This window comes from Ciconia boyciana, chromosome 1 (genome assembly GCF_034638445.1).
Source record: "Ciconia boyciana chromosome 1, ASM3463844v1, whole genome shotgun sequence".
NCBI lineage: Eukaryota > Metazoa > Chordata > Aves > Ciconiiformes > Ciconiidae > Ciconia > Ciconia boyciana.
Genome location: NC_132934.1, coordinates 107483938 through 107496379, shown reverse-complemented (window position 1 = coordinate 107496379; position 12442 = coordinate 107483938). Strand labels below are relative to the sequence as shown.

The 12442-nt window shown below is 35.8% G+C and overlaps 1 protein-coding gene across 1 annotated transcript in view; it reads right to left on the bottom strand.

Moving 5' to 3' along the window:
• The window catches only part of ROBO1 (roundabout guidance receptor 1), a 743951-nt gene that overhangs the window by 262955 nt on the left and 468554 nt on the right, over positions 1-12442 (bottom strand). The window contains exon 4 of the mRNA XM_072886039.1: positions 9477-9803. Within this exon, the coding sequence (XP_072742140.1) occupies positions 9477-9803 (327 nt within the window). The remainder of the gene's footprint in view (positions 1-9476; positions 9804-12442) is intronic.

The following is a 12442-nucleotide window of genomic DNA, read 5'->3' as shown; positions in this document are numbered from 1 at the left end:
GAATCTTTCATTTACATGATCTGTTTTCACAGTAGTTGTACGTAAGTCTCGTATGTTATCAGCATCGAGAAAAAGCTTTCATTTGTTATATCAGCACCATGGTTATCCACTAACAGTAACACTGACCTGTGAACTCCTCTGAGTACAGAATTAGCTATAATGCTCAAATATGTTGATACACATCCTCAATAGAAGTCCTCTTAGTCTGCTTCCAAAACATATTGAATCTTAGCACTTCAGAAGTAGTATGAAACATATAAACAGTACAGGCTTACAAACACCTCCATGGAACAACCAAAATCCTAAAACACTAATCTTACAACTGTAGGCCATACAACCTTCAGATCTTCAAAAATTACTCTTACATATTCCCAAATACATACAAGTTGTATTTTAGATAATACACATAACAATTTTCCTTTAAGAACAGAGTTAGACATAACTACAAAATGAAGTTCTACCATACCAAATTGGGCCAGCTAGGAAACATATTTAAGTTATGGCATTTCCAGTCCAGCTTTGGTGTTTTGGTTTTCTGGTTTTTTTTGTTTTAAATCTGTACACAATTTTATTTCTCAATGCATAAATTAACCTTGTAACCCTCTTCACAGCATGAACAGCCAGTAACTCTGATAAGGCCCATTCCTTATTTTATTCATTTATTTCATGAATACAGGCAAGACTGAACCATTAAAACTTCACCAAGCAATACTAAAAAAAGTAACTCTTCTTTTTGTCTCCCCCACTGCCCCCGCAAGGGTGGACATTTGCCTGAAGAAACCTAGCCTTTGAACAAAACGATAAATGAAAAACTCAAACTTTTGGGATGTCTTAAAACCAACTGCATACTTGAAAAAAAAACCATCCACAACTGTTAAGAGACTTTGCAAAATCAAATTGTAACCAACATAAACAGCACATTTGCCATACACAGGCCTTCATTATATTTTGCTGCAAAGTACTACATACAGCATGCAAGTGCAGCAAATTGGATCTTTCTAGTAGGAACCTCTGTACCAGCATACTCGGAAACTTATCATCCATCCTCAGCAGCCTACAAATGCAGGGAAGACTCTCTTCCCAAAGAATTTACTGTGGCATGTTTGCTGCTGCTGACCAAGTTCAAAAAGAAACTCCAGAACCTATGGTGGAAGTAAAAAGCAATAAAGAGGACACAGACCAGACAAAGTGTTCATGACAAAATTGAGTTAATAAACCTTTTCGTGAAACGGCAGTACGGAATCATGGCTATAGTAGCAATGTTCCACCAACAAGTGAGGGGGGCTGCCCTCCCCAAGGCAAAGACAGAAAAGATAATATTAAAACTAACAATAAATACCTTAAGAAACACTGAGAGGTAGTCAACAGAAGTTGAGGGTATTTTTTCCCTGATCGATGGGATATGAACAGTAAAACAGCATGCAAATGAATAAAGTCATTAAAAACATTTTAGCACAGCTTTTAACAACAAAATGCTTAAAGTTTTGTTAGTAAGAAATGTGAAAATATAGTAAATGAGGTAGCTGTTGGAAGCACAGAAAATGTAACAGCGTTATCCAATACGTACTGCTGTTCAGCATAGTCACTTATATAGATCTGTTGATCATGACGGCAAATAAACAGAACTGTTCTTCTGTGGTTCACCCAATGCTAAAAAGATACGGCCTGGTAGGACAATATACTGCCAACAATATATTTAGTTCCTCTCTTCCATGAAGAAAAGAACAAATGTTTTGGTTAAAAGGGCATATTTTTCTCTGAGGCCATGGGTGCCTCCAATTGTGGAAATTGTGATACATACCCAAAATGTTTTGTTCATTGTCATGCAACTGACAAAGGGATTAACCTGTTGTTTGCCTGATTCTTTTAACACACCAGTGATTGCACATAAGGTGTAATTTAAAACAGAACATTCATAAAAATGTTGACAGTATTGCATAATTTGCAGCTAACAATACGAACAATAACCCAGGGAGACGCTATCTTGCCCAAAATTAATGGGAAGTGAGAAATAATTTTGCAGCTAATCAAACAGCTCATATTCTGCATAACACAGGAAAATGAAGTACAGGAAAGTCACCACTGATCTTTAGATTCTGTAGCAACTTTTTCTTCATCTGCCAAAGGAATTTCAGAACAAGGGGGGGTATTTCATTTTACCAACAACAATTAATGAGGCTGCTCATGAAACCATCCTCTTCACAGGATTGTTAACTCTGTTTCTCATAATTCAAAGGAACTTGAAGTGTTTTAATGATAAGACACCTACGCTGACTATACGCCATTTTTATTCTTTTAAATAATTTTAAAACTGCAACAAAGCATTTTTAAAACTAGAACAGTCACCTAATATGTACTGAAGATTCTGTTACAACAGTGACAAAGCTACACATGAAAGAATCATGCCAAATTCCCTGGTCATAAATATATGTCTTCTCTGAAAACTCATTATGACATGGCAAGGGGTGAGGGGAAAGAAAAGGAAATAGTCTAATTCAGTGGTAATATCAGATTTCATATCTTGATTTCATTGAATAAAACCATCTTAAAGTAATTCATCTTGAAGTAACTCTGAAACTTGACATGGACCATGTGTGGATTGCTTGCATGAAGGTAAATTCTGTTCATAAAGAACATGAACATAGAGACTCAACGCATTGTCTTCACATGTCAGGACAGTCCCATTTGAAGACAATCTAAAATTATGGCTTATTTCCACCCAGTATCAGAGATCACCCTAGCAATTTTTGTTCTCATTTGGAATCTCCTGAAATATTTTCTTCAGTTTGCACCATACTATGAGTTCAGACTGAATTATTTAAATGTGTCACTACCTCATTTTTAAACCACGTATTAGGACATTCATGGATGGCTCTCAGCACAGCCATGGAAGGCTCATGGAAGACCCAATTTTCTAACCCTGAACAAGGAATATAATGGTAATAATATGATTAAACCTGAGTACTGTAGGAACCATAATATTTAAGCAGTCCCATTTGCTGCACTGCTGGATTTCTGTGTACCCTCACTCCCCTATCTCCTTTTGTGTTTAGTTGATTCATATTAGAATTTAAAGAAGGTGTACAGAGTAGAAATATTTATATAAGATATGAACATAAACCCTCTCTAGTTTGTTACTGAGGTTTAATGGGACAAAGAAATTCCTTATCTTTCACTTTACTTTCACCTTATTTATAGGTGAAAATAAACACAACTGGGTAAGCCTTCTTTAAAAAATGGGAGGTTTGTAAAGCATCTGCTATTCTCATTAGGTCTAATTCAATATGTGACAACATCATTATCAACTAATGAAAAAATAGAAAAAAAGAAGTACGAGGTTCACTTCTCAAACTTTCAGGGATGCAATACGAATATGCTTAAGAGCGAGAGCACGTCCGTGCAAACACAACCATCTAGAAACAGGACAGTAAGTTCCAAAGAAGCTATTTTTTAGTTTCTCCACATTTTCTCATTCACTCTCAAGTCTCATTAGGACAACTAGTTTTCCTAGCAGTGACATTCAGTGGTATTTCCTAGTAGTACTAATAAATTACTTCAGTTCCACAGTTACCAGCGAGTTGGTTAGTAAAGGAAATAGAACATCTAAAGAGTAAAAATAAGGCTCTATGCATCTTTAAAAAATTAGGCGGGGGACTTAAAGGACTACATTGACATTAAAACTCTCAAAGTTCTTCAACTGACTGTAATGGCAGAGGAAAGTAATATACACAAACTTGTAAAAGTAGCTAAAATAACTGTTCTTGCTTTCCTCAAGCAGAGATAACTACATTATAAAAAGCAGCAGGTTTGCATGCAACTTTGACCTCAGTGCAAAGAAATTTCTCCTAAATGATGTTACATCTTTGGTGAAATATGCTTCAGAGGCAGTTTATAGTAATCCAGGCTTACTATGCAGCTGCAACAAGCATTGAAAGCGTCAGGTTCCACATAAGAAGCATTTTAAGAAGCATTAGCAACAGCACTACTATTAAAACCTTCTATGCCTCAAGCAACTTTTGTTAATGCCATTGCTTGTGGTAAGCAATGGTATAGCTTCACTCAATGTTTTTGATATGTATGCAGGAGCTTAACGAGATTATTGTAAAATTGAAATTCATCTTTGTTATATAGGCACATAAGCATTTGAATTAAGTCACCTGTTTATCAGCAAGACATTAACAGCTCAGGTAACAAAATCTGCAAATTTGTTGATTAATTTCAGCTTGGCTTAAAACATTGATGCTGTCCAACGGCAGTCAGGAGGGCAAGTTGGCTAATGTAGCCTAACACCATACAGACTGAACATATGAAGAAAACAATACACAAAGAAATATGACTTTTCATTTTGAGAAGGATATTACTGTTTTAGAACCACTGAACAGACAGAGCTGTTAACTCATCTTTCATATCAATCCTGTACTATGTAAGGTTTTTTGTTTGTTTGTTTTTAAAGTCACAGCGCTGCAAGTCTATAACTGGGATATTCCTGGGATCTGATGTAGAAAGTATTTGGAGCATTATCCATTGTAAATTAAGACCAAATGTGAGCAAACTTTTATACACTACAGCTTACTTAGTGTAAAATAACCTGTTATTGAGGTTAGAGGTAACATACATGTGTATGTACTTTACAAATACTTTTGCAAAACTATTGCTCTTGAGAAGCAAATCCATGTGTCAAGGGAACATAGAAACGTTGTGATAAAAGTTACCCGAGAACTTTCATGGCAAAAGTGAAATAAGTTTCTCTCAGAGAAACATGATTTGAAGCCACTGACCAGCAAACATAACCAACTTCATTTGCATTTGATTTTTCTTAGCATCCTCAAAAACTTTAGAGCAGAGAAAGAAAGATGAATATACCCCTGCAGCTATTGTTGCCACTCTTGACATGGGTGGGTTTCTACATAATGCTACATAATAGACACCCATGAGATCCAGATATACAAGTTTCCTCAAAAAGGAGGAACTGGAGGAAAACAAGGGAAAAAATTGAATGCTGAATCAAACTATCACACACCAATAACTGAATTTGGTCTTGATCAGGTGCATCCGTTCAGATAATCCTGACAGTTTAAGCATATGAAGCAGCTGCAGCCACCTTCCAGTCTGCTAATGGCTAACTCTCCACTTTTCAAAAACTACTTCTACTTCTCTACTGTGAAAAATGACTTTTGTTTCCCAACTATTTATGTGATAGCCAAAACGGTCTCCAGCTCTTATTCTGAGGATCAAGCATGGTTCCATTTTATGCTCCCACCTGTAAAAGCTGACATTTACAGAGAGAATTACCTGGTTTTGTTTTGACAGGGACATTTCCTTTTCAAGGTCTTTAGGACCTTTCACCACTGGAGAATGTGTCACTGGTAGGTAGTAACCCGAAACCAGTTATATTCCTCAAAAACAAAACACAGAGCTAATTTAAGTAGGTCTCCAGTGCTCAAAAGGCTTAGTTCAGGAAGTCAAGAAGAGGGAGACAAATGGACTTGTAGCAGCATAAGTCTGAAGGATGACTACAGACTGTTATCTGATTATCCCATTGCACACCCTTTCTGGGCTACCCTACTGAAACTTAATTCTACTGCAAACTAAGTTTGAACACATACAGTGAGTCTCCATTTCAGAAATTTTGTGGGAATAACGTTTCAAATAAGGGTGAAACCAGTCAACTACAAAAAAAAAAATCCCCCAATTAAACAGGATTTACATCTCTTATTTAATTGACTTGTAATTCAGCTTTCTGCTGAGTTCCTATTTATGCAAATTTATATCCTTCCCATTTATGAAGATCTTACAGTTCTGAATTACAAAGAAAATGTCAGGTAATGTTAAATTACAAAGCTATTTTGCCCAGAGCTGTGTAGCTTAGAATAGTTTTACTAGTCTCTAAAGTATCTGAAAGATTTTAATTCTTGAAATATCAAGTGGCTAGCTATTTGCTCAGGGAAAGTTACAGTCCCTGAAACATAATCAAATAGAACATAGTCAGTGGGGGTTCAAGTACTCGTTTCATAGACTTAAGAAAGATACCACTCTTTACCAGCCAGAAGGATCATTTTGTTTTTAAGGCTTTTTTGGGGGTAGGGGTGGGGCATGGTTTCAAGGAAATAACCACAGAAACTGCAGGAAATACAGCCGCAAAAAATATTTTTATATATATAAAATAACAGTAGAGAGAAGATATAACAAATCCCCAATGCTATGAGTAGACACGTGGGATCTTCAAACGTTTTGGAAGGGCCACAAGAGGCAGAGATTGAATAAGAAAGAGACTTAATTCAATTTGCTCATAATAAATGGTACTGAGATCATGTTCAATGATATTAATTGAGGACTACACTATCATGACAGAGATACATATCAGTGGAAGAAAATGCAGCATCCTTTGGATTAAATGGCATGCACCCCTCAGTCAAGTCATCAAAGAAAGGCTGATGAATAGAAAGGAACAACGTAGAGGGAAAACTCTCTGCAATTTTATGATTTATTATTTTAGTCTCTCCCCCATTGTGGCTATCACATCTAAAGCTATCTTTAAAGTTCTTAAAATACACAAATATATAAGATGATAAAACAGCTTTTAATATATTGCACTTCTGAAATTTTTGTAATTTTGACATCCCTCTACATTTCCTTCTTTGCAACAGTGGAATCCATGCACAGTGTACTCAAGGAACATGGCCACCTTATTACATAGGCAACAAATTCTTTGTGGACCATCTCAAAGATGAGCACTGCAAGTGCTTACAAAAAATTATCTGCATGAACGAACAACAGACATGAAATATTTTTTTTAGTATTAACCTGAATCTGAAGTCAAATCTATACATCCATTGAACAGTGAAGGAATGTCATCTAATTGAAGTTGTTACTATAAGAGGTGATGGAAGAATAAGCTGCGATAAATTCCCTATCACGTTATGAAACAAACTAGTGGAGACAGGAGCTGATTCTTCCTGTGACAGCTAGCTGTTACAGTGCAAAACACACTTCTGCTTTCTATGTGTCACTGAAGTTTTTTGGTTAAAACTTGCAGCATCAAAGCATATTGGTCTTGATAGTGTCAAGTTTACGGTTGGACTCGATGATCTTAAAGGCCTTTTCCAACCTATACGATTCTGTGATATAACCAAATGAATACTCTAAATGTTCTTCTGTACTTTGTAAATGGAAACCAAATAAAGGCAATTTTACTCTGTAAACATAGAAAAATTAAACTTTAACATAAGGATTTCTCAAACAGCAACTGTATATGACTACATGTATACAAATGTAAATGCTGTGGTGCTCAAAACAGGTGTACTGAGAAGCTAATCAAAACAGTTTGCTGATTTGCAGCAATCCACTGTGAATGTAGCTACAGTTTATAATGATGAGAGTGTTAAAGCTCTAATGCACAGATTTTGAATTTAATGCAAATTTATTCCACCAGCCTTCAAGTCTTTCCTTGTTCCTCACCTCTCCTGTGCTATTTAAAAAAATGCTTTGGTGCTTTTGCACTGTCACATCATTACCTTTTCTATTAAAATCATAACCTTTTCTGTTAGAATTCTTTGTCTATAATCTGCTGGTATACAATTAAAACTGTATACCATTATATCTACAAATCTTATTTCCAAATACAGACTGACATTTTTTTCTTACATTCTTGGTGTTCATTTTTTGACACTAGCCCTCGATATGAGAATAATTTTAGGCTGGATTAACAGTTTAATGCTATAGTATTGTTAGGCAGTGTACATTTGAACCCCTTTAAGAAGATACTGATCTGTTATTTTTTGTTTTGAGTGTTGGCAGAGGCTCTTAAAAAAATTGTGGTGACATCAATATTTTGCGGTCAGTTAGACTCTACATGAAGATGACTTGAGGCAGGGGTGACAAACATTTAGCAACTACACACCAGTTTAATTGATGCATACCATAGTGTGCCACCCACTGAAGTCTACCTCATGTTTCTGGATTCTGATGAAAAATCGTGGAAGACAGAAATACTACGTGCATTTCAAACATTACTTCAAGGTATATCACAAACCAAAAGAACGTGAAATAAGCACAGCTGTGTCCACGCTGCTTTGCTGCATGGACAGAACATTAAAACTTATTTTAAGAATCAATGAGCAGTGCTACAAAGTAAACAACAGCAATTAGATAAAAATCAAAATCTCTTAAACATTAACACCGACTCAAAATTACACCTATGAGATACTGGATATAACATTTGGGAGTAACCAATCAACAGATAATTTAAACAGGTTATACATTTACTGGATAAGCATACTTCCAGCAAGCCAGACACTAATTACTTTTATCACTAAAAGTGGTAACAAGGAAACAGCATGGCCATAGATCTTAATCATGTGTATTCACTGTATTTTATGTGATGCTTGAGATCCTTCTGGTATAAGAATGATGAAAGTCCTTGGGATTTTCTGTGAATGCAAGCAAGACTAGACAAAGGGCTCAAGTAAATGCACAAATTCATAGTCTATTTCCTTTGTCTTCTGTGAGCGTTATGAAAATATAGCCCTTCTTCTAAGGTTATATACCAACGGTGGCATTTAATTTGCCTAAAAGTTAGGAGCCTCATCAAAGCTAGTTAACAATAATGAATTGTTTAGTCAACAGAGATCAGTGTTTTCAGAGTGCGACTCACCAGTTCTGTGCTAGCTCTTCAACATGACACCAGATGAATTGCTACAGATTACAGAGGAAGCCTATAGAAGCAACTGACAACAGATACCTAACTTTTGAATTACAAGGTTTCCTCTCATACTTCAGTACTCCAAAACTGATATTTTTTGACCTACACTTGTCCCTCCATATGAATGCTTAAAACCCTTTCATGTACACTCTCTTCCTTTAAAATAAGTAGAGTTTAAAGGGTATACAGGAAGAGATAAGCATTACAAAGTGATGTGAACATACTTGATTGCTCCTTCCGTTGGCCAAATACTTAGAACTAGAGAGATAATTTGTGGGCCACTTCTTTGAGGGGGAAAAAAAAAAGTGTTTCTAAATCTGCCATTATTTTTTTCTAGTGTTTACTTGTGCAACAACAATTCCAAAGGTACACTATTAGATCAAATTCTGGCTACCCTGCCTCCTATTACATTTTGTATGGTTATCTGGAGAGGAAAAAACATCTATAAATTGAAATTAAGTATACAAAATCTAACAAACATTAAGTAATCATAATTGCATAGAAGCATAAAAGTAGTGAGAACACACAAAAATGCCTAAATTTCTACAGTGATATGATACCTCTCTTCTGACTATTCTTCTATTTTCTTATCTCTGTATCAATAATAATTAACCATATAATTCCTTCATGACTTTTAAGTCAATGCCTCAGAAGTAGCTCATACTTGGTTTATCTTCAAATAACATCTAAGCAAGCGGCTGTTACAAAACAGTGGGGGGGAAGGAAAAAAACAAACAAAGAAAACCCAACACACCACAAAAAACATTGTACTTACTTGCCACCTCCAGCGACGCATTATGACTTACAGCTTCCCCAAGGTAATTCCTTGCCACACAGACATAGACCCCTTCATCTGGCCTACTCTTGCGCCCATGGACTATGCGTAAGAAAAATAAAGATCCGCTCGGCAGCAGCATGCGGTGGGAGCGCGGATCATCCTTGTCCGTTTCCACTCTTTCTCCCCCCTTGTACCACTCGATGGTGGGGGTCGGCCTTCCTTCTGCTTTACAGTTTAAAGTTGCCGGTTCTCCCTTGGAAACAATTAGATCAGAAGGGTGTTCGACAATTCGAGGTGGGAAGTCTTCTTGCCGAAGACGGGAGCCTGCAAGATAAAAATGCAAAGTTTTCTTAGGAGATTGTTGCAAGGTACAGGCACTGTGTTTTGCAATACAATTACTTAACCATCACCCCGTAGTACAGGATTTAATAAGAACAGCTATTAATATCTTTTTAAAGTGAAAAAAAAAAACAAACCAACCCTTAATGCACTTCATTGTGTGCAAGGTTGTCCCAAGTGAATACATTCAAAAGCATTTTTTCAACAGGTGACCTATATTAGTGAACTAATCTGCCATATTCCTAAATCACATCCATTTTTATATTGATCTATTCATGTATATAAATTTATACATACATGCATATGTATATGTAGAATTATGAAAAACTAATCCTACAGATACTCTACAGACATCAGACCATGTCTACCAGCAAAACTGATACTGCTCTAATTTGTAACACAAAGTCATAGCCAACCTCATTTAACCTTTTGGAAAGCCCATTAATTCATGCAATGTCTGCAGAGTAAGTCTAGTATTTCCAACACTCACAAAGTTGCTTTATTTTACTTGTAATATCATCTCTTTTTAGTCACTTGTTAAGCAGTACTATTTAGGTACAAATACACGGAGTGCCTGAGTGCTTCTTACATCTCTTGCGTCAGGGAAAACTCAAACAACTTTTTACATTATAAAATTTTTTACTGTCTCCAATGTAGAACTCTGATACAATGTGAGACAACAGTATCGGGGATAAAAGAAAAGTTACAAGCAAACAAGATACTCTTCTAGAAAAGCATTCAATTTCAAACTAATTTAAACTGCAAGCTGATAATTGGCATGAAAAAAACCTGTAATAGTCTGGATGGATATATACCACAAAAGAATATGGCAACCAACTGGGTGCCCAAGAATTCCAAATTAGAAATAGGCAGCTACCAAAACTTCCGGGGCTTTAAACTGTTGACTCAATTTTAAATTATTGTTTTCCTTATTTCTCTCTTTCTTGATATACAACTTTGCCATGGATAAAATTAGTGTCTTGGGTCACTAATTCCTGATTATTACAATTTTAGATGCCAAGATTCTTTATTAACTCTAATAACATGGTTTTTGAACAGCTGAGAAGCACCAGAAAGAAATACAAGATCTATTCACTGCAGGTTAATAGACCATAAATTGGTATGGAAAAAGGGAAGGAGACAAGGAGAGGAGAGTCCCAGGAGCTCTGTTTTCAATATATGCTATATGTGTGTGTATGAGTATAATATATATAATACATATATATAAAAAAATAAAAATATTCTAAAATGTAGAACTTTCATGTAAAGTTTATTTCATATTTCCTTCACCTCAAGATAATCAATTCAAATTAAATGTTACACTAATCAGCTAGCATTAACTGCACATTCCCAAATCTTGTATGGCTTGACTACACTGAAATATGTTTGCATTCTGTATGCAGTAAAAGAAGATAGTTTTATATGAACATTACTGATCATTAAATACAAAATAACTCAAACAGCAATAAACATACTCTTTAGTGCTTTGAGGAAAAATAATATAAGTAGTATTGTATTTAGGACTATATACCTAAATTATAAGAAATATTTTATCATTTATCTAATTTCCCGATTTCTGTTCAGATATTCACAATATTGCAAGACTTTGTAGTACCTAAAGCAAACAAGTAATTATATTTTACATTTACTTTTACCTACAACAACTGCCTGAGACATGAAAACTAAAGTATGGGTAGACAGAACGGAAGCCAGGAAACTCCCAAATCCTTTTTCTGGCTCTAGACCACCATGCAGCCCAGCCCCGCACTTCACTATAAAGCGAGTTTTTGAGCTGCACCTCCTAGAGATAGGGCACAGGCCAAATCCAGCGAGAGGAGAGCTAAAAGTACAAGAGAAGAAAATTGTGCCAACCAGCACTGGTCTTTTGCAGTAGCTAAAAAAGGCTCTAATATACTTCTGTTTGCCCTGAGAGCACGTCTCAGTCATTGCAAACTGCATTTGTGCCTACTCATCCTGAACTTTTACACAGCATTTGTGAAAAGCCCCTCATGCAATAACGCTGCCCTCACAATTGGGGTGACCAAATTCACATGTCTCTTTCCAAGGTAAAAATGCCTGGACAAGAATAAAAACCTTATTTCATTTATACTTTTACTCACTTTTATGTACCTCACAAGGAAAGGCACAGAAACAAAGGATTAGAGAACTAAAATCAATTGGTTATAAGTCACTCTGGAAATATAAAAAACCAAGTTCAATGTAAAAGGTTTAAAGATAGTTAAGAATTGTTTTAAAAAAAACAAAGTTTGTACATATGCTAGTATGTATCACGTTTGTATTTTCACAGATTATACTAGTCAACCAGCACACAATATAGTACAAGTCTCCTGTTGTTTCTGTCAGCCTGGCCCAGATCACAAATAAATGAAATACCATTTTCAGATATATTGTATGCACACTTCCATACTGATGTTCAAGTCACTGTACACTAACTTCAAGTACTATACAGAATGAAAGTTTAAAGACTGACCTCTAAACTTCCTTGAAAACTGAGACTCAAAACTTTTTTTTTTTTTTTTTTTTGGGGGGGGGGGAGGAGGGGGAGGTGGGCGAGGGGGGAAATACTCAGGAAACTCCAGGAATGCTCATATACTTTTTAAATT